Source organism: Chlorocebus sabaeus, chromosome 24 (genome assembly GCF_047675955.1).
Source record: "Chlorocebus sabaeus isolate Y175 chromosome 24, mChlSab1.0.hap1, whole genome shotgun sequence".
Classification (NCBI taxonomy): Eukaryota; Metazoa; Chordata; class Mammalia; order Primates; family Cercopithecidae; genus Chlorocebus; species Chlorocebus sabaeus.
In genome coordinates, this window is record NC_132927.1 from 40,920,513 (window position 1) to 40,943,848 (window position 23,336).

The 23,336-nt window shown below is 41.1% G+C and overlaps 1 protein-coding gene and 1 pseudogene across 4 annotated transcripts in view; both read left to right on the plus strand.

Moving 5' to 3' along the window:
- The window catches only part of PPP1R36 (protein phosphatase 1 regulatory subunit 36), a 44,513-nt gene that overhangs the window by 16,475 nt on the left and 4,702 nt on the right, over positions 1–23,336 (plus strand). For 2 of the 4 annotated variants that reach the window (XM_007986968.3, XM_073011073.1), the window contains 5 exons: positions 684–770; positions 1,288–1,385; positions 1,571–1,637; positions 4,889–4,987; positions 11,089–11,223. In XM_007986968.3, coding sequence (XP_007985159.1) covers positions 684–770; positions 1,288–1,385; positions 1,571–1,637; positions 4,889–4,987; positions 11,089–11,223 — 486 coding nt within the window. The remainder of the gene's footprint in view (positions 1–683; positions 771–1,287; positions 1,386–1,570; positions 1,638–4,888; positions 4,988–11,088; positions 11,224–23,336) is intronic. The other 2 variants (XM_007986970.3, XM_073011074.1) reach the window with 2 other exon arrangements.
- Positions 38–568, plus strand: LOC119619040 (large ribosomal subunit protein uL23 pseudogene; annotated as a pseudogene).

Consider the following 23,336-nt stretch of genomic DNA (forward strand, 5'->3'; position numbering starts at 1 on the left):
GATTCTCTTCAGCCTCTGCTGATAATATATGCTAGTCCAGCCTTTTCACAAGATGGCGCCGAAAGTGAAGAAGGAAGCTCCTGCCCCTCCTAAAGCGGAAGCCAAAGCGAAGGCTTTAAAGGCCAAGAAGGCAGTGTTGAAAGGTGTCCACAGCCACAAAAAAAAAGAAGATCCACGCGTCACCCACCTTCTGGTGGCCCAAGACACTGCGACTCCGGAGGCAGCCCAAATATCCTCGGAAGAGCGCCCCCAGGAGAAACAAGCTTGACCACTATGCTATGATCAAGTTTCCGCTGACCACTGAGTCTGCCATGAAGAAGATAGAAGACAACAACACACTTGTGTTCATTGTGGATGTTAAAGCCAACAAGCACCAGATTAAACAGGCTGTGAAGAAGCTCTATAACATTGATGTGGCCAAGGTCAACACCCTGATTCGGCCTGATTGAGAGAAAAAGGCGTATGTTCGACTGGCTCCTGATTACGACGCTTTGGATGTTGCCAACAAAATTGGGATCATCTAAACTGAGTCCAGCTGCCTAATTCTAAATATATATATATATATCTTTTCAACATAAAAAAATATATATATATGCTAGTCCAAAGATTATGAGCTATGATATGATTTGACTTGTTTTCCCCTAGAAAAGGTGAAGTCCCTAATTATCTCATTTTTATTGCAGTTTTACACCTGCAGTAGAAGTCAAGGAAAAAGGAAAGAAAGGCAAAGCAGTTCACTTTGCAGAAATTGATGGTCCAGCTTCAGACAGGTAGATTAACTTTCCAATCATGCCAGAGTTGCGTAGCATCTCTCAGTGGAATGGCTTCAGCCTTTACAAACTACGAAAATACCATTCCTATTATTCTAGTTTGCAATGCGAATACCCATCAAAGAAAGAACATACGCTATTTCAGAATTGTGGTAGGAATTACAATAGTCCCGATAAATGTATTCTGTTAACCTGGCTGTTAGCATATCTTCAACTTTTTACAGTTTTTTAAAGTTTGAAAATGATAGGTACACCAGAACAGATGATTTAAATGATCTATTTTGGATGGTATTTGTATAAGCATTTTATATCAGACAGTGAACATCCCTCTTGCCTTAACATAGTAAATAAAATGTTTAATAAAAAGCATTCCAAAATGATCTTACATCAAACAAAACCCATGTATGACACTCAGGCTCTTATTACTGTTTAATAAATGCTTTCTGCACCTCAGGATAGATTGAATACAACTAAAATATATTAAACCACTACTGGCAACTGTTATATTCCAAAACAGGTTGACAGATAAAAGACTTGCTGCAAGAGATGATAAGTCAGCTAAAACTTTAGAGAAACGAGGTCAACAGGGCACCATTACACTGGATGATGTTAAATGTGAGTAACTGTTTCTTTCTCCATACATAAACATTCGTCTGTACATGCATACATAAACATCCATCCATCCATCCGTACATAAACATCCACCCATCTATACATAACATCCATACATAAACATATCTTGTGTGACTCTCTAAGGCAGCTCTTTGTGCCTCTCTCAATTGTCCATTTTCTCTTTTCAGTTGTTACTTTGCTTTTGCTACAAGATACTGAGATGCAGCGGATCTGTTCTTTTACAACATTTATGAGGTATCTATTGCTTATGAGGCATTTTAGATCTTTTATCCTTTATTTTTCAGTAACTTCATCTGATAAGTGATGACAAATCTGATTTTTAGAGGAAGAGTGTGAGACTGGCTCTATGCAAGCCATCCTAGTCACAAAGACTGCGACCAAAGAGTTGGGGAGAGGAAGCCAGAAGTCATAGGAACCCCAAATAAAATCCCAGGGCAAGCAGTATGGAGAGCATGCTGTCAGAGTCTCACATGGACTGTGCTATTTTTATATAATAGTTAAAGGATATACCCATTTGCTGGCCGGGTGCAGTGGCTCACGCCTGTAATCCCAACACTTTGGGAGGCTGAGGCAGGCGATCACAAGGTCAGGAGTTCGAGACCAGACTAGCCAATGTGGTGAAACCCTGTTCCTACTAAAAATACAAAAATCAGCCAGGCGTGGTGGTAGGCGCCTGTAATCCCAGCTACTTGGGAGGCTGAGGCAGGAGAATCACTTGAACCTGGGAGGTGGGGGTTGCAGTGAGCTGAGATTGCGCCAGTGCACTCCAGCCTGGGTGACAGAGCAAAACTCCATCTCAGAAAAAAAAAAAAAAAAAAATACAAACATTAGCCAGGCATGGTGGCAGACGCCTGTAATCCCAGCTAGTCGGGAGGCTGAGGCAGGAGAATTGCTTGAACCTGGGAGACAGAGGTTGCAGTGAGCCAAGATTGTGCCATTGCACTCCAGCCTGGGCGACAGAGTGAGACTCCCTCTCAAAAAAAAAAAAAAAAAAAAGATCTACCCATTTACTGAAGATCACTTTTCTCTACTAGTTATGTTTGGCAGCCCCAGGATGTGCTAGGTGTGTGACTCTGGGTGAGTTTCTTGACATTTATTTATTTATTTATGAGACAGAGTCTTGCTCTGTCACCCAGGCTGGAGTGCAGTGGCGCGATCTCAGCTCACTGCAAGCTCCACCCCACCTGGGTTCACGCCATTCTCCTGCCTCAGACTCCTGAGTAGCTGGAACTACAGGCGCCTGCCACCACGCCCGGTAAGTTTTTTGTATCTTTTAGTAGAGACGGGGTTTCACCGTGTTAGCCAGGATGGTCTCGATCTCTTGACTTTGTGATCCACCCACCTTGGCCTCCCAAAGTGCTGGGATTACAGGTGTGACCGTTTCTTGACCTTTCTAAGCCTCAGTCTCCTCAGCTACAAAATTGGGAAGTAATTGTGTAATTGTGTCCCCTTTGTATGGCTGTGCGTGGCTGTGCCTCACATGGCCTCTGCACCACCAACGCTCAGTGAGAGTTGGGTGCCCGATGCCATTTGCACCCCTCCCCATTCCCTTAGCATACACATGCAGGCTGCTTGTGGCAACTGCCTGAGACTCGGCCTGAAAGCTTCATTCCACCACAAGCACACACTCAGCCTGACTGCAGGGCAAGCTTGGAGCTAGGGAATCAGTGCCCTAGAAGCAGCTCTTATTCAATGCCCTGCTGGAGGAGGAGTTGGTAGGAAAATTCTTGAGATGTTTTCTACGCTGTCTCCCAGAGTCCCCACAGGACTGAACTCCACTTACTTGTTAACACCCTCTTTGTTGGCTTCCTTTCCTGCCTCATTTCCCCGCTTTCCTACTGATGTTTCCTGAGATCACTTCCAACTAAACTGTTTACTTTCAAGTCTTCGGCCCAGTGTCTGTTGCTGGGGGAACCCAACCTAAGATGGGGAATTATTAATATCTTGAAAATCTGTAATGCTCACCCTCATCTTGCTCTTTAGGTATAGTTCAAGAATGCAGTGCCGGAGAAATAATTTCCATTTGGGGCCACACAGAAGGCAGCAAAAGTCTTGAAAAAATATTTAGAAAGAAAACAGTGACTTCTAGTTAAAAACAAATGAGAGCGCATTGTAAATCAGTGCAGCCTTTTCAGAGATCGAGGCACATACACTCTGTGGTAGCAATTTCACTTCTGTCTATAATATTTTTTTAAAAAACTAAATACCCACAATAGAAGACAGTTAAATATGAGGTATAGAATATTCTCTTCAGCTCTTTAAAAGAATGAAGAAAATCTACATATAATATCATAGAAAGAGGTCTATGCTACACAGAAAAGTGACAAAAGCAAGTTGCAAAGAATTGTATATATAGTATTACCCCACTTATTACCAAAATACATTTTTTTTTTTTTGAGACGGAGTCTGGCTCTGTTGCCCAGGCTGGAGTGCAGTGGTACTCACTCACTGCAAGCTCCGCCTCCCGGGTTCACGCCATTCTCCTGCCTCAGCCTCGGGAGTAGCTGGAACTACAGGCTCCCACCACCACGCCCAGCTAATTTTTTTTTGTATTTTTACTAGAGACGAGGTTTCACTGTGTTAGCCAGGATGGTCTCAATCTCCTGACCTCGTGATCCACCCGCCTTGGCCTCCCAAAGTGCTGGGATTACAGGCATGAGCCACCGTGCCCGGCCACCAAAAAACATTTTTAAGGCATGTATTCTTATACATGTGTATATGTTGGTGGAGGAGGATGAGGAGGATGTTATATGTGATTGTCTTATGTTTTAGAAAGTTTAGAAAGGATTCATACCAAACTCTTTTTTTTTTTTTTTTGAGATGGAGTCTCGCTCTTTTGCCCAGGTTGGAGTGCAGTGGCACGATCTCAGCTCACTGCAACCTCCACCTCCTGGGTTCAAGTGATTCTCCTGCCTCAGCCTCCCAACTAGCTGGGATTACAGGGATGCACCACCACGCCCAGCTAATTCTTGTAATTTTTAGTAGAGATGGGGTTTCGCCAGGCTGGTCTCGAACTCCTGACCTCAAGTGATCCACCCGCCTTGGCCTCCCAAAGTGCTGGGATTACAGGCATGAGCCACTGTGCCTGGCCCATACCAAACTCTTAGTAGTGGTAACCACTAGGGAGTAGGATGGTGACAGATGTAGGAGGAGAGAACTTTTTACTTGATACATTTCTCTATATTTTTTAAACAGTGGAAATATATTGTATAATAACTTTTTAAAAATGAAAATTAGTAAGCACAACTATAAGAATTTATTAGTGTCTGACCTCTCCAAAAGTTTTACTTACAAAAACCAGATTTCTTAAATCTTTAAATATATAGTAGATAGAATTTTAAGTGGTAAATTAGTTCTTTGATAGGCATGATAACATGGTTTTCTATTTATTCTTGTGTTGTGTGCTCAATTTTTTTTTAATGAGAAATCTTATGTTTGAAATAGGTTAGCATTGACTCTTTTTGTTGTTTCAAATATCCCCATAGGAATAAGAATCTTGATAATTTCCTCATGGCATTATTGTACTACTTAGCTCGTTACTTGGAGAAAAACTCACTGGAAAAGAAACCCAAAAGCTATATGGTGTAAGTAAGATTTTATAGTGTGCTTTAGAGTTTTTTCACTGCCAGTATTAAAAGTAACTTTTGTCTAGGATAAAGAGATGATGGAAATTTTTAAATCTTTGAGATGTACTGAGACATTTTACATGGGAAGAGTGTGTCAGTTTTTAAAGCTCACTGGATAATTTATATGTGTATTCCAGTAACAAAATATTCCAACTGATACAGACTAGCACTGCACAATAATGAGATAATGAAAGCCATGTATGTAATTTAAAATTTCTGGTAAACATATCTTAAAAATGTAAAAAGATACATGTGAAATTAATTTTAATAGTATCTTTTATTTAACCCAATGATGCAAAAAATATCATTGCAACAGAAGTTGATATTTGGAAGTTATTAATGAGATACGTTACTTTTTTGTAGTAAGTCTGGTATCTAGTTTATACCTATAATATATCTCAATTCATACTAGACACATTCTCAGTAGCCACATGTGGCTAGTGGCAGCCATCTTGAATGGTACAGATATAGTTGTTGTTTGTGTGCTTTTTATGCTTACAAAGTTATTGCTAAAGGGCTTGTAAGCATCCAATTAAAAAACATCTAAGAATTAAAAAAATCCATAGATTTGGCCAAAGTGGCATTCCACATCACAGGAAAAAATCCAAGGTTTCTTAGGCTACTTATAAAGAATTTAAATGCTTTAGCTTTAGGCAGAAGTGGCACAGAGGTGTACACCAGGGCAAGAATCTGGGAACTCAGAGTACAGAGCAGAACAATGCCTCTCAGCCTTGGTGACCTTTTGCAAACCATGGAACTTTCCACGTGCCAGGCTGCCCTCCCCAGTAAGTGTGGAACCAACCCAATGATTTAGCTGTTAGGAATGCTGGGTAGAGTAATTAACTTGTTGCTGCAGGATGTTTTCAAAACGCAAAACCCTGTATACAATCAAGCAGTTGGAAAAACATCTTATGGACGGAATAAATGTATCTGGATGGCAGTTTTGTAAAGAACCAAATAAATAATTTAAAAACTGTTGTTCCTGTAAAACCATCATAATATACAACATCAGTGTTATTTTGGGACTGTATTTCACAACAGGGCAGCCAGAGCATGAAATGTTTCTATGGTAGCAAGCAAAAGGGTTTAAAGCCAGCTATGGACTTAGAAGGTTTGAAGATTCTTACTATTTCCAAATAGAAACTTATTAGACATTTTTGGCACTTTGGCTTATTATATTTTTTATGGTATTTCCTCTTCTGAGGCTTATTGCTAATCTAGCAAAAAGATTTGTTTAATTTCTTTTTTCTTTTTTTTTTTTTTTGAGATGGAGTCTCGCTCTGCCACCCAGGCTGGGGTGCAGTGGTGCAATCTTGGCTCATTGCAACCTCCACCTCCCAGGTTCAAGTGATTTTCCCAACTCAGCCTCCTGAGTAGCTGGGATTACAGGTGCCCACCACCACGCCCAGCTAATTTTTGTATTTTTAATAGAGATGGGGTTTCACCATGTTGGCCAGTCTGGTCTCGAACTCATGACATCAGGTGATCTGCCTGCCCCAGCCTCCCAAAGTGCTAGGATTACAGGTGTGAGCCACCATGCCTGGCCTACTTTCTTAATTGATAAGAATAGATAATAAGACAGGTTTTCTAGTTAAAGATGCAAACAAACATATTAGAACACAGTGGTATAAAGCAGACTGTTCCTTAGAAGGAATCAGTTACTCAGATTGACAAAAACAAACCAATCAAAGCCTTAAAAGTATGAATTTTGGCCGGGCGCGGTGGCTCACGCCTGTAATCCCAACACTTTGGGAGGCTGAGGTGGGTGGATCACAAGGTCAGGAGTTTGAGACCAGCCTGACCAACATGGTGAAACCCCATCTCCACTAAAAATACAAAAATTAGCTGGACATGGTGGCACACGCCTATAATCCCAGCTCCTCAGGAGGCTGAGGCAAGAGAATCGCTTGAACCTGGGAGGCAGAGGTTGCAGTGAGCTGAGATGGCACCACTGCACTCCAGCCTGGTGGACAGAGCGAGACTCTGCCTTTAAAAAAAAAAAGTATGGATTTTATGGTGTGATTCTAAAAATAAAAATTACAACTCTTTATTTTCAGGCTTCCTGTGGTCAGTTGGTTTACTTACTATAATAGAATTAAATGTTGATTGCATTGAGGTATCTGCACAGAAGAAAAAAATTGATTTCAAATACAAAGATAGAGCGTAGGGATAGTAATAGCATTTAATTCACAGAGTTATTATACAGAAGTAGATGAGACAGTGTTTCTTAACCCAGTGCATGGCACTTGGAAAGAAAGCCTACAGTCATGAGAGGAAAGCAGAAAAGGGTGAAAATGGATGACAAAGGTATACTTAGATGATGTCAGGTGATTAAAAGCCCTACTTCCAGAAGAAGAAGTCTTATCCCTGTTTTACAGGTGAAGAAATTAAGGCTCACAGAGGTTAAATAGTTTGTTGGGGATTACGTACTATACCTAGGAGATTACATTATAGTTCCTAGGTGGAACTGATGTTAGAACCCAGGTCTGTTTAACTCCAAGTCTTGTGCCTGAACCACTGCACAACATGCCCAGCACTTCCCACCAGTCAACTGCACTGTTTTCCAGAGTTTATCTGTCCATACTTAGAATTTTTAGCTTCTGAACAATTATGTATGTACTGTCTGTTTGATTGAGACAGAGTATTGCTCAGTCAACCAAGCTGGAGGGCAGTGGTACAATCTCGGCTCACTGCAACCTCCACCTCCTGGGTTCAAGTGGTTCTCCTGCCTCAGTCTCCTGAGTAACTGACACTACAGGCATGTGCCACCATGCCTGGCTAATTTTTTATATTTTTGGTAAGGATAGGGTTTCACCATGTTGGCCAGGCTGACCTTGAACTCCTGACCTCAGGTCTTCCACCCACGTCAGCCTCCCAAAGTGCTGGGATTATTGGCCTGAGCCACTGTGCCCAGCCTGTATGTACTTTTAAACATAATATCTTATTTACTTTCAAGTTATTATAATCTTCATAATTATAATTTTTAATGGTAGCATAGTTTTCCATCAAGCCAATGTGTGTGCATTGACTTACCTACTAAGAGGCAGTATATTGTAGTGGTTAAGGGTAAAGATTTTGATACCTGGGCTACATCTCGTGGGAGACTCACTCATAAGTTAGGTTAATAAGCATCAAGTCCTTAAACAATATCTGACTGTATTGCTGCTCCCTTTATCCTTCTGTATTAGTCTGTTCTCATGCTTCTAATAAAGACTACCCAAATGGGTAATTTATAAAGGAAAGAGGTTTAATGGACTCACAGTTCTACATGGCTGGGGAGACCTCACAATCATGGTGGAAGGCAAATGAGGAGCAATGGCACGTCTTACATAGTGGCAGGCAAGAGAGCGTGCGCAGGGGAACGCCCCTTATAAAACCATCGGATCTCATGAGACTTATTCACTATCATGAGAACAGCACGGGAAAGACCTGCCACCATGTTCAGTTACCTCCCATTGGGTCCCTCCCATGACACGTGGGAATTATGGGAGCTACAATTTAAGATGAGATTTGGGTGGGGACATAGTCAAACCGTATCACCTTCTATTTTATATATTTTGGCAATTTCTAGTTTTTCTGATATATAAATAATGATTGCATTGAATGTCCTCATGCATAAAAATTTCCTCCTAATTTTGGATGATTTTTTTAAAAGAATAAATTTCCAGGAGAGATGATATTGGATCAAAATTTATGATAATTTCTATGGCTCTTGAAATTATTTTCAGTTTTTTTCCCAAAGGATTATGCCAGTTTTCTTTTACAAGCAATGCATAAGCACATCCATTTCAGCAAAATTTTGTCAGCATTATTGTTTGCATTTTTAAAGAATGTGCTTTAAAAATGAACCACTAACTGGGTTTGTATTTAAGGCAGTTTTACAAAATTAGATGAAAACAGTATGGGGGAATGGTTTCCAGACACAGAAATGTGGTGCAAGCAGGCCACCTCTGCCTGGAGTTTTGTATATAGGTTAGCTTCTCTTGAGTAATTTTTTTTTTTCATAGCTTTTTCCTTTTTTTTCCATAGCTTTTTCCTTTTTTTTCCATTTCAACACATCAGTCCTTTATGTATATGTGCATATGTGGTCTAGGGACCACTTGCCTTAGAATCATTTGGGAAGATTGTTTTAAATTTCCTGGGCTAGACCCAGACTCCTGAGCCAGAATCTTGGAGAGAGGATTGCACTGGGAATTTGTACTTTCAGCAAGTATCCCCAGTGATTCTTTCATAATTCATAGGTTTATTAAAACTTGAGAAGCATTGGCCTAAAAGCTTCAAGGCATTCCTTGGTGGTTGTAGTTTGATTTGGTTGTTTTCTACAGCAAAAGAAGAATATGAGCTATTGGCAGCTCTGGCAGAGTAGGGTGACCAGTGAGGGTGGGGCTGCTGAAGGAAACAGGCACAGGGGTGTGGCCACTGGGGTGCGTCTGGAGGGGTGTGTTTGGGTTATATGGCATTTGGGCACTTAACGTTGGAGCTCACTTTATTCCAGAAATGCATTTTATTCCAATGACTCATAAGCCTTTTCATCACATGTGATAACATTTTCTGCTTTGAAATGTCTATATTATCCTTAAATACACCCCCTTCCCCTCATGGCATATCTTCATGGAGTCAGTCTAACGGTTATATCAGAAGGGGCAGTCATTTGTCCCTGTTTAAAGTAAATATCATTTGGTGTCTAGTGACACTTCACTTTTCAATAAGAGTACAACTCACTTTTCAATAACAGTACGTTGGAATGTATCATCAGCAATATTGTTTCCTACTGTATTGTACAGCAGAAACTTAAAATCTGGCTTCAGACATGCTGTAACCTAAGAACAGTTTGTCTTTGAGAAAGTTCATTTGCAATTCAATTGGAACTGCGGCTGGTTTCACAGGGAAACAGTGTTATTGTAATTGATGCCAAAGTTCCCAGAGTGGTAGTCCACAGATGCCTCCTTAGCAAACACAACTACACTCAGAACTGAGTGTCGGTCCTTGTTCACATGCTGAGCCCCCAAGCTCAGTAATGACATAGAGAACACAGGGGATGCTGAGGTACATAGCCTCCACGGTTGTTTTAGGAAAATAGCAGGAAAGTAGGCTGCTAACTGCCTCAGCAACCAGTATAGATAATTTGTTAGTTGAGCTGTTCTGTATAAATTAGGACTACCTGCATATAAAATTGGGGATACATAACATGAAGTATAATCTAATAAAAAAGCAAAAATAGGCCGGGTGTGGTGGTTCATGTCTGTACTCCCAGCACTTTGGGAGGCCAAGGTGGGTGGATCACTTGAGATCAGGAGTTTGAGACCAGCCTGGCCAACACGACGAAACCCCGTCTCTACTAAAAATACAAAAAGTAGCCGGGCATGGTGGCAGTCACCTGTAATCCCAGTTACTCGGGAGGCTGAGGCAGGATAATTCTTTGAACCGGGAGGTGGAGGTTGCAGTGAGCCAAGATCATGCCACTGCACTCCAGCTTGGGTGACACAGCGAGACTGTGTCTCAAAAAAAAAAAAAAAAAAAAAAAAAAAGCAAAAATGCACCGTAAACTTGAGATGCTGGTTCCATTGATTGAATACGAAGGGACTTTAAGGATTTTCCTGTATCACTGCTTAAATAAAATAAACTCATTGGTAAGTGAAGTCTGTTGACTCACTTGTATTTCTTTCAAAATAGTTTATGGCTGGGCACACTGGCTCACACTGCCATCCCAACACTTTGGGAGGCCAAGGGGAGGATCACTTGAGTCCAGGAATTCAAGATCAACCTGGACAACATAGTGAGACCCTGCCTCTACACAAAATAAAAAAAGATTAGATAGGCATAGTGGCGTGCACCTATAGTCCCAGCTACTCAGCAGGTTGAGGCAGGAGGATTGCTTGAGCCCTGGAGGTTGAGGCTGCAATGAATTATGATTGCACCACTGCACTCCAGCCTAGGTAGCAGAGCAAGACCCTGTCTTAAAAGAAAAAAAAAGTTTATAATTCTGACTTTTTGCTAGTTAATATAGGTATTTATGAAAATTAACCCAAATTCTCTTTTTTTTGTCCCCCCCCCATCAGAGGCCTTGTAGAGAAAAAAGAAATGGAATTGGTTTTAAGTGAATTAGAAGCAGCACAGAGGTACTTGGCGCAGAAGTACTGTATCCTTGTGCTGGGCTTGGCAATGCCGGATAAGCATCACATGTGCTGTGGAAAGTAAGCACACATTTACACTTCATTAGATCATCACTCCATCATAGACCCACACCCTTAAGATGCTTACGTTTGGCTTTGGTTAACTTGAGAAAATGTTCCTCCTTCTGTTGTCCAGAGTAATTGGGCTCAGGTGAGAATCTGTCCCAAACCCTTGTAATGTCTTCTTTGAGACAGCGAAGTGCATGTGGAAGAAATCTCAGAATCTCAGCTGATATTTTTAAAACTTTCCACTGCTTGAGATTGAATGACATGATCTCTCAGTGAAATCTTGCTCTCAACCATGAAGGGCTCTTGCTGCCAGACTTGGCTCCCTTGGGCAGGAGGCCTTGTGGGGCTGGTAGTGCAGAGGGATTAGGTGTCTCCCTACCCTTTCACTGCTTATTTTGCAGCAGCAACAATTGTGAGTAGGAGCTGCTGAGGTATGGATTCTAAGATGGTTCTTTGTGGGAAGATCATTTTTACCTTAGGATGACTATTTTTACACCACTGTAATTAAAACTTAAAGAGGAGTCTCATCACAGGTTTGGGATCACAAGGTTGAAAACATCAACCCTTAACTCAGAATCTCCTTCTCTGAGTTTCACAACAGGCCCCAGATCTACACCATGTCAGCCAGAACAGCTTTTTTCCCCTACAGGAAAATAATTTTCCCCTCCATAGGAAAAGAACCTAGTATATGATGTGTCTCTTTCTACATTCTCCACATTTTCAAAGACCAACTTTGTTAATGAGCATACTTACACAGTTGTTGGTATATACATTTTTGTATTCTGTATTTCTGGGGTACTTTCTCTTATTATTCTGATTATATGATTTCACTTACCACTTTGAATAGGATTCTGTTATGTAACATACATATTTGCTTAACCATTCTTTTTGTGTACATTTGCATAATTTTAGTTTTTGTGTGTTATAATATTTCTGCATTGAATAGCTTTATACAAACTGCTTTGTTCATTTGGACTATTTCCTTGTGGCTTATTTTCCACAGTATATTTACCTAGAAGGCCACAAACAGTTTTGTAGCTCTTGATACATACTGCTAGATTGTTCTCTAAGAAGGTTAAGACATTTTATATTACCATCAGCAGTACATATATCTGGTTGCGTTGGATTTTATTACTTTAATATTTTTGACAGTTTAAAGATATATAAAAAGCTTAAAGATGTTTTATTTGACTGAGTATCTTCTTTTTTTTTTTTTTTTTTTTTTTGATGAAGTCTCACTCTTGTCCCCCTAGTCTATAGTATAATGGCATGATCTTGGCTCACTGCAACCTCTGCCTCCTAGGTAGTAATTCTCCTGCCTCAGCCTCCTGAGTAGCTGGGATTACAGGTGCTGCTACCACGCCCGGCTAATTTTTGTATTTTTAGTAGAGATAGGGTTTCACCATGTTGGTCAGGCTGGTCTCGATCTCCTGACCTCAGGTGATCCTCCCACCTCGACCTTCCAAAGTGCTGGGATTGCAGGCGTGAGCCACTGAGCCCGGCCTTGACTGAGTATCTTTTATGATGGTGGAGGCTGTGGTCTTTCTGTGTAAAATAATTTGCTGCCTGCCTGTTCATTTAGTTTTAACCATCTATTAAATGGAAACTGGGAATTTGTATAATTTTTTTTTTTTTTTTTTGAGACAGGTCTTGCTCTGTGGCCCAGGCTAGAGTGTAGTGACAAGGTGTGATCTCAGCTCACTGCAACCTCTGCATTCCGGGCTCAGGTGATCCTCTCACCTCAGCCTCCTGAGTAGCTGGGGCTACAGATGTGCACCACCATGCCCAGCTAATTTTTCTATTTTTAGTAGAGATAGGGTTTCTCCATGTTGCCCAGCCTGGTTTCAAACTTCTGGGCTCAAGTGATCTGCCTGCCTTGGCCTCCCAAAGTGCAGGGATTACAGGCATGAGCCACTGTGCCCAGCTGAAAATTTGTATAATTTTAAAATATGTATCCCATAGCAAGGATTGGTCGTTTGTATTTCTAGTTTGTTGCTTTCTTTTTGGTATTTATGTTTTTACATATTAGGAAAATGTTTCACATTTTTATTTATTTGAATACGTCTACCTTGTTTCTGATGCTACTTGAGAGTCATGCAAGTTCTTGCCATTCCTAGGTTAAACTATTTACCTTTCTTTCCTAGTTTTAAACAATAAGGTTTTTAAAAAATGTTGATCTTTGATCTATTTGAGATTTGTTACAACATATAAGAAGAGTTATGAATCTTAAGATATTTTGTCTTTACTAATATCCAACTTTCCAATACTTAGTGATTTTAGTCTCCACACTCTATAACATTTCTTATTTATTAGGTGTTGAATTTTTCTAATATTTTAACCCAATTTGGGGAATTCCTATTGAGTTTTATTGATCAGTTTTTCTGTTATAAATACAGGACTATATGGCTGATATTTTTCTTTGATTTATTCAACTCACGTTGAGTGCCTGTTATGTGGTAGTTATGGTGCCAAGTGCTAGGGTGCAAAGAACATACAGTCTTCAATGAGTGTGTACAGTCTAATGGAGGAGTCATCAAGTAAGGAAAGCAAAGATTGCTGGTCAGTACAATAGCGGCATGGACAGATAATGGGCACCCGTAGCAGGAGAGTGAGGGGTGTCCCTTAGGGACACGACTGAGCAGCATAGGCGGGAGCCAGGCAGGAAAGGGTGTGACTTAACATCTGATAACAAGAGTCACTCCTCTTACCTTTGGCAATGTTCTATTTGGCCATATTGCCTATTTGAGATAAGTTGCTAGTTTGTCCTAAAGATAAATTCCTTAAACTAGAATTCCTGAGTCAAATAGTATGCACATTTAAATGTGATATATCATGTGTAAATTTTAAGAGTCTTATTCAAGAATACATGTTGCTGTGACAAAAGATAAATGGAAAAACATAATTTGAGGTCCCTTTTTGAGTTAGTCTTGGTAATTGAAAATGCTTCATGAAATTCTGTGTTTATATTTTGCTGTTCTTACCCTATTTTTCCAGTTTATTTTTTCTTATTACCCAACTCTTACTAAAAGTTTTGCTTAATCCGTGTTTTAATGTCTTTCATTTGAGCATCAATTTCTACCCTCCCATATAATGAACTTTACAAATATGAGATGTGGTTGCAATTTTTTTTTCTTTTTTCACTTTTTCTGGATGTTCCAATCTTTTCTGCCTACCTACGAAAAGAAGAGGCAGGACAGAGCCTGTATGTGGCTAATTCAGTCTTTTTTTTTTTTCTTTTTTTTTTTTCTTTTTTTTTTTGAGATGGAGTCTCGCTCCGTCGCCCAGGCTGAAGTACAGTGGCACTGTCTCTGCTCGCTGCAACCTCTGCCTCCTGGGTTCAAGCAATTCTCCTAACAGCCTCCCGAGTAGCTGGGATTACAGGCACACACCAACAAGCCTGGCTGATTTTTGTATTTTTAGTAGAGATGGGGTTTCATCATATTGGTCAGGCTGGTCTCAAACTCCTGACCGCAGGTGATCCACCCACCTCAGCCTCCCAAAGTGCTGGGATTACAGGCATGAGCCACGGCACTCGGCCCTAATTCATTCTTTAGTTGGGTAGATTTTTTTCCAAGTTACCTAGGGTCTGAGGGGCACAGGCATATATTCTCTAGTTTCTTCTTGGCTATTCATAGGAGCTATATTAGTTTATAAAGTTAAAAAACAGATAGACATATGAAGTTTCTCTCGGCTGGAATTTGATATTTATTGATGTTTGCATCGATATACTTTCAGTTCAGGCTCACTTTCTTTGTGTTTTGGTTGTTTCTTGGCATTGTTGGCCATTTCTCTTCTTTCACACCCCTGTTTCTATAGTGGTAGATGTCCTCGATCCACTTCAGAGGCCCACCATCTGTGTGATTCGATTCATCATGTGTGTGTGATTTTTCATGACTTGGGAATGCACTCTTAATGTGTATCCCTGACAACACCCATTCTTTATTCTACTACATCCGTTCTGCAGCTTTCAAGTTTTTGCTGCTGCAGTTCTTTTATGGAGTTGACAAGTTTGGTTCTGCTTTCCAGCATGGGACCATGAAAATGTGGCACTCAGGGAGTGTAACTGAGCAGTGGCCCCAGCTGTTGCGCCTGAATCCACCACCAGGTCTGCACTGAGGCCACATGTTTTAGCCTGTTTGGGTTGCTATAGCCAAGTACCATAGACAGGGTGGCTGATAAACAACAGAAATATCTTTCTTACAGTTCTACAGGCTGCAGGTCTAAGATCAGTATACCAGCATGGTCAGGCTCTGGTGAGGGCCCTCTTCTAGATTGCAGACTGCCAGCTTCTCATTGTATCCTCAACATGGCAGAAAGAAGATGACAGAGCTTTCTGGGGTCTCTTTTCTAGAACACTAATTCATATATAAGGGCTCTATGTTCATGACTTAATTACTTCCAAAGGCCTCACATCCTGATACCATCACACTGGGAGTTAGGATTTCAACATACGAATTTTGGGAGAACACAAACATTCAGCCCATTGCACCATGCTTCCCATAGGCTGCCTCCTGCCAGTGTCTGAGTGCAGCAGGCCCATTCGTCACAGTTGCGGGACTCCTCTGACTGACAGCTTCAGCTCGAGGACTCCCCTTTGGCCTGGTCAAAACTTTCCTAGAGCTTTGCCACTGTCTGAGTTCCTTCCTACCCAGACCCTCCTGCCTTTCCTCTCTCACAGGGTCAGACATGTATTGAGGTGTGACGGCGCTCCTTGCCTTCTCCAGTTCTCTCATTTTCTGTCACCATCGTTTCCTCCAATAAATCTCATGTCTAGTCCTGTCTTGGTGTCTGCTTCTGATAACATATCCAACATCATAGCATTTTTAAGCTTTGCTGCCATGATTACTTTTTTTTTTTTTTTGAGACAGAGTCTCGCTCTGTCGCCCAGGCTGGAGTGCAGTGGCGTAATCTCAGCTCACTGCAAGCTCCCCTTCCTGGGTTCACGCCATTCTCCTGCCTCAGCCTCTCAAGTAGCTGGGACTACAGGCGCCCGCCACCATGCCCTAATTTTTTGTATTTTTAGTAGAGATGGAGTTTCACCATGTTAGCCAGGATGGTCTCTATCTCCTGACCTCGTGATCCACCTGCCTTGACCTCCCAAAGTGTTGGGATTACAGGCGTGAGCCACCACGACTGGACTTTTTTTTTTTTTTTTGAGACAGAGTTTCACTCTTGTTGCCCAGGCTGGAGTGCAATGGTGCAATCCTGGCTCACTGCAACCTCTGCCACCACGCCTGGCTAATTTTTTGTATTTAGTAGAGACGGGGTTTCACCATGTTAGTCAGGCTGGTCTTGAACTCCTGACCTCAGCTGATCCACCCGCCTCGGCCTCCCAAAGTGCTGGGATTACAGGTATTTCATCACCGCGCTTTTTGTGTCTTTTAAAAGTACAGTCAGTCCTCGTCTTTTATGCATTCAGCTTTCTACAGCCTGTTGTTCTTTCTTACAGTAATGTTCCTAAACCAATGTTTTTCAAAGTACAAGTTACAACACATTAATGGATCTCGAAATCAATTTAGTAAGTTTTGAAGAGAATAGACTAGAACTTTAAAAATCAGAGTACATCATAAAAAGTAAAAGTAAGTATTGTTTTAGGAGACTTTTGTTTCAGTGTGTATTGGGGACTCTATTAAATATATTTCTTTCTGTGGGTTACAGTAAAAAATAAAAACCACAATGAGATACTATTTCACACCAGTCAGAATGGCCATTATTAAAAAGTCAAAAAATAACAGATGCTGGCAAGGTTGCAGAAAAAAGGGAACCCTTATACACTGTTGGTGGGAGTGTAAATGAGTTCAACCACTGTGGAAAGCAGTATGGCAATTCCTCAAGAGCTAAAAGCAGACCTACCATTTGACCCAGCATTCCCATTACTGGGTATATACCTAGAGGAATGTAAAGCATTCTGCCATAAAGACAAATGCATGCGAATGTTCGTTGCAGCACTGTTCACAATAGCAAATACATGGAATCAATGGAATCAACCTAAATACCCAACAATGACACATGGGATAAATAAAAGGTGGTATGTTTACACCTTGGAATATTCTGCAGCTATAAAAAAGAATGAGATCATGCCTTCTGTGGGAACATGGATAGAGCTGGAGGCTATTATCCTTAGCAAACTAGCACAGGAGAGGAAAATCAAATACTGCATGTTCTCATTTATTTATAAGTGGGAGCTAAATGATAAGAACTTATGAACACAAAGAAAGAAGCAACAGATACTGGGGTCCACTTAAGGTGAGAAGGGTAGGAGGAAGGAGAGGAGCAGAAAAGATAAGTATTGTGTACCAAGCTTAATACCTGAGTGATGTGATAATATGTACAACAATCCCCCGTGACTCATGTTTATCTATGTAACAAGACTTCACATGTACCCCCAAACCTAAAATTAAAAGAAAAAAGAAACCCAAAAGGACAAGAGCATATATAAAATAATGGAATAGTTACATTTAATATCTCTGATGAGTGAGGTATAGTAGTAGATATAACATAGAGATACTTAGAAGTTGGGGATGTTTCAGCATCAAAAATACCTTTCTGTGATCCAAAAACAGGAAGCTTTTGCCGGTGTCTAGGGCTGTTGGTGGAGGTTTAGCTTGCTGTAGATTTCATTGTTTAGAAAGAAGTAGTGTTTTCTCTTGACAAAGTTTTTAAGAAAAGCATTATGATAAAATTACAGTTATCTTTACAGTTTCCTACTCAATCATTTGCAACATCACTATTGACACTGATTTCTTTTGTCTTTAAAGTGTCACTTCTAGTTAGAAAACTAGGATTTAAGGTTAAAAAACCTGCTCTTGGGCTGGGCACGGTGACTCACTCCTGTAATCCCGGCACTTTGGGAGGCCGAGGCAGGCAGATCACGAGGTCAGGAGATCGAGACCATCCTGGCTAACGTGGTGAAGCCCAGTCTCTACTGAAAATACAAAAAATTAGCCGGGCGTGGCAGCGTGTGCCAGTAGTCCCAGCTACTCAGGAAGCTGAGGCAGGAGAATGGTGTGAACCTGGGAGGCGGAACTTGCAGTGAGCCGAGATCACGCCACTGCACTCCAGCCTGGGCGACAGAGTGAGACTCCATCTCAAACAAACAAACAAACAAACAAACAAAACAAAAACCTGCTCTTAAGAAATGATTTTAGCTGGGCACAATGGCTCATGCCTGTAATCCCAGCACTTTGGGAGACTGAGGCAGGAAAATCACTTGAGCCCAGGAGTTCAAGACCAGCCCGGGCAACACAGTGAGACCCTCTCTCCAGAAAAAAAATTTAAAAATTAGCTGGGCATGGTGGTGCATGCCTGTATTTCCAGCCACCTGGGAGGCTGAGGTGGGAGAACTGCTTGAGCCAGGGAGCTTGAGGCTGCAATGTGTCGTGATCGTGCTGTTGCACTCTAGCTTGGGTGACCGAACAACACCCTGCCTCAAAAAAAAAATTTTTTTTTAATTTCTCATACTTAAGGTTTAATCTTTAAAAACATATATACATTGCAAACCAATGTTGGGATAAAAAGCAAACTATAAACAATTATACCATAATTAGAGAATTTATAATATTTTTTAGTTCTCGGCATAATTGTACCACTGAAGTAATTGTACTTTTTCCAAGGCAATTTTTATATAAACCTTTAAAGGAACGCATATGTTTGAAAGTAGGTGATGGCCTCTGTTTAGCACTAGCTCATTTCCAGATGGTGCTGGTCATTTTTCCACTGTGTGCGACATAACCCATGTTTCCTCTGCCTGCTGGATAGCAGTTTATAGAAGAATGAGCGTAGATCTCACCACCCACATAACAAATTCCATACAGGTCAGACGCTGAACAAAGGACATAGAAGACAGACTGGAACAGGTTTTTGCCATGATTCAGAAGTTTATATTGTTCTTTTGGTGGCTTTTACGTAGGAGGAGATGAGGACAATGTTTTTGCCAGTTATGGTGATTAACTCATTTTAACATTTCACTTCTTTCCGATTTCAGTAAGCTAATATTTGCATGTGTGTTTTCTGATTTTTCTCTCTCAGATATGTGTTACCAAAGTGAACTGGGGTCTGCTTGCCTGATGCAGTCAGGTGAAACATCCACACCATGGTTTGTAATATCAGGAGAAAGGAGAGCATTTATTTGCTGGTCGCCATGCAAGTAGAATCAGGCAGCTCTCGCTTAAGACCTGACCTCTCTGATGGCTTGCAAGCAAGGGTTTTTAAAGGCAGGAGTAAATTTTAGGAAAGCAGAAGTTACAGGCAAAATTGTAAATCAATACATGGAGGTTATATATTGGTTTGGACTAAAAAGGCAGGATATTTTGAAGCGGGGCCTTACAGGTCATAAGCAGATTCAAAGGTTTTCTGATTTGGTTAAGGTAGAGCAGCTTTGTTTAAAAAACTTGGGGTCTGTAGGAAGATGTGTTAGGTCTGGCTCGTGGACATGACTTCTTCTAGGCCTCTCAGGAAGAACTTTAGAACAATGAATGCAGTCAGAGTTCAGTCCTCAATCTCCTCTTATCTGAGGTCTACATGCCAGTGGACCCATTTGGTGGGGGTCTGAGTTTCTAAAAAACAATGCAGGGACATATGTTAAAATGTTATTTTTACTTTATATAGGGAACCAAACATCTTGTGACTCTAACTTCCTTGGCTATCTTTTAAGCTACTGTTACCTTCTTGCTTATCAAGTTGCTCATTTACTTCTCAGAGCTGGCTAGGTGCCTGGAATTTCCCTTAAAGGAACTCAAGGCTTTCCTTTATTTCCATGTTTGGGGGTGGGGGTGGGATGGCAGGTCCCTAAGTGTAGGGGGGTTGGTCCCTGTTTTGTCTCATATACACACTTAATATTGGACTACAACACGTTATGCTATTTATCTCTAGGATTAAAGATTTTAGTAGAACCAGCAGTTTGGGTGCTGTTAATTTAGTGCTTTCATGTCTCTTGAGAAGTAGAAGCATATGCCTTTAAATGTCTGAGGAACCCTGACATCCCAAAAGCTTTGGCAGAATTTTGATGAACATGTTCAATAAAAGTTCTCTGTGTTTTCCAAGTTAAGATATGAAAACCTCCTTGGTGGCAGGCACATGCCATAGTTAGATCTTTTCTTTGGTGATGGCCAATGCTGGCTCCACCCCCACCTTGACCCTAGCATTTATACCTTCTTCCACTGTTCTCAGTGCAGCTGTCATTTGATGGGTGACCAGAGAGGCTAGCGGTGGGGCTGACGGGGAAACAGGGAGTCTTTTTGAAACTCAGGTGTATAAATTATCCTTAAGCCCTGCTCCTCTGCCCTTACCCCCAGTCACATGCTGCACCAAAGCCTCTTTCCCCTCCCCTAAAATACATCCCTTTGGTACTGTCTTGTATAGAGCAGACCTTGCCCTTCATTGAAACCTGATTATACCTACAGCAGCAGGGGGCAAATAGGGGAGCACAACTTTTTTTTCTTCCCAGCCCAGAAGTCTGGGACTAAACTTTGTTTCCCTTTAGGAATGACAAATCATAAAATATACTTTCTTCATTTTGATTTGGAGCCAAGAGTCTAAGGTAGCAAGAAGGAATAAGAAAGCATCATAACAGGCCACTAAAAATCTCTAGATTTACTACCAGGCTGGCTTTTCCCTCTTTCCTTTGGGTTGTGTCCTCAAACATGGAATGCATGGCGTCCGTGCTCACTAGCATGGTGGCCACTTGCCACAAGTGGCTAGTGAGCACTTTGAAATGTAGATAGTCCAAATTGAAACATACTGTAAGTGAAAAATAAGCACTGTACGCAGAAAATCTAAAAATGAATAAAATATCTCAGTACTTTAGAAATATTGCTTCTATATTGAAATGATAATGTTTTGGGGGGTTTAGATAAAATATATTATTAAATTAGCTTCACTTGTTTCTCTTCACCATGGCTACTAGAAAATTTAAAATTACATTTATGACTTGTATTATATTTCCACGGATTGTATTGTTTAAACCCCATTTCTATTTGCAGACAATTTTGGGAGGCTTAAATTTTGTTATTTTAATTTTTTAAAATTAAATTAAATTTATTTTTATTTTTTATTTTTTTGAGATGGAGTCTCACTTTGTCACCCAGGCTAGAGTGCAGTGGCACTATCTCAGCTCACTGCAGCCTCAACTTCCTGTTCTCAAGCAATGCTCTCACCTGGCCCCACAAGTAGCTGGGACTACAAGGTGTGTTCCACCACTCCCAGCTATTTTTTTTTTTTCTGTGTTTTTTTGTAGAGATTGGGTTTCGCCAACTTTCCCAGGCTGGTCTTGAACTCCTGAGCTCAAGCGATCCTCCTGCCTTGGCCCCCCAAAGTGCTAGAATTACAGGTGTGAGCCACCACGCCCAGCCAATTTTATTTTATAATCAATAAAATTTTAAATTTATAATCAATTTATTTTAAGTATATGTACTTAATATAAAAATTATAAAATACCAAAAAAGACAGGAAAACGACTCAAAATATACCAGCTAGAAATAAATATGTAGAACTTTTAACTTTGAAGTCCCCAAATGTATTCATTGTATGCACCCATTTCCTGGGCGCATTTCTATTTCATATGCAGGGCTAAATCAGAATGGTAAGAAGAAACCCACGACATTCTGTACTTAATTTTTGCAGTATGGGTTACCTCAGTTTGCTTTGGGCATTAAGAGAGAAAGAGTTAGGCCAGGCGCCGTGGCTCACACCTGTAATCCCAGCACTTTGGGAGGCCGAGGCAGGCGGATCACCTGAGGTCAGGAGTTCAAGACCAGCCTGATCAACATGGAGAAACCCCATCTCTACTAAAAATACAAAATTAGCTGGGCGTGGTGGTGCATGTCTATAATCCCAGCTACTTGGGATGCTGAGGCAGGAGAATCGTCTGAACCTGGGAGGCGGAGGTTGTGGTGAGCCAAGATTGTGCCATTACACTCCAGCCTGGGCAACAAGAGTGAAAGTCCGTCTCAAAAAAAAGAAAAAAAAAAAAAAGAGAGAGTTCCAGTGTGTATGGCAACTTGAGGGAAAGTGGAAAGAGGTTCATGTTACCTTCTCTTCTTCTTTTTTTTTTTTTTTATCTTTTTTTAAGATGGAATCTTGCTCTGTGCCCAGGTTGCAGTGCAGTGACGCGATCTTGGCTCACTGCAACCTCCACCTCCTAGGTTCAAGCAATTCTCCCTGACTCAGCCTCCTGAGTAGCTGTGATTACAGGCAACTGCCGCCACACCCGGCTAATTTTGTATTTTTAGTAGAGATGGGGTTTCTCCATGTTGGTCAGGCTGGTCTCGAACTCCTGACCTCAGGTGATCCACCTGCTTCGGCCTCCCAAAGTGTTGAGATTACAGGCATGAGCCACTGTGCCCAGTCTTACCTTCTCTTCTAATATCTAAAAAAAGAACCAGAAAGAAAAGGAAAGAAAGTGTGTTTCCTGGGCAATCACTCTTATTTCAAAACCGTGCTAAGATGGTGCTGGTTTGCCTTGTGCTGTTGTGAGCTCTGCTCTAGATCTCCCAGAATGCAAGCTGACTTTATTCCCAAAACAGACTTTGGCTGGTTTTCTTGCTTCAGCTTGGCAGATGTTCATGGTCTCTGGTTTCAGCTGGCAGAAGATTTACAGTTGGTTACGGAAGAGGAGCTTTGAAAGGGCAGAAATTTCATATCAGCACACCCCTCAGGTGGAGGCCTCAGGTTGCACAGAAAAGAAATGCTGAGGGTTGCTCCGAAAAGTTTCCGCTGAGCTCTGTTGTTCAATATGTTTATCTGCAAAGTATTTTAAAGAAAAAAGCTTATTCTCCTCACATTCCAGTTATGAGGACAGATGTGGGTATCTGACAGGCCTGATTTTTAGTACAGGATCTGCCCCTAATTAAATATGTGTCTTTGGACTTAAGTCTCAACTTCAGTTTCCTCAGTTGAGAATTGGGAATAATAATGTTGACTATACCGTAGGGATGTTATGAAGACCAGATATGATAATACATGTAAAGGGCTTAGCATGGTGCGGGATGTTATGAAAACCAGATATGATCATACATGTAAAGGGCTTAGCGCGGTACCCGGCACATACTCCATACTTAGTCCATGTTCACTGTAATTGCTATTGCCGCAGTTCTTTATTGAAGACTTGCACATGAAGAAACCAATAT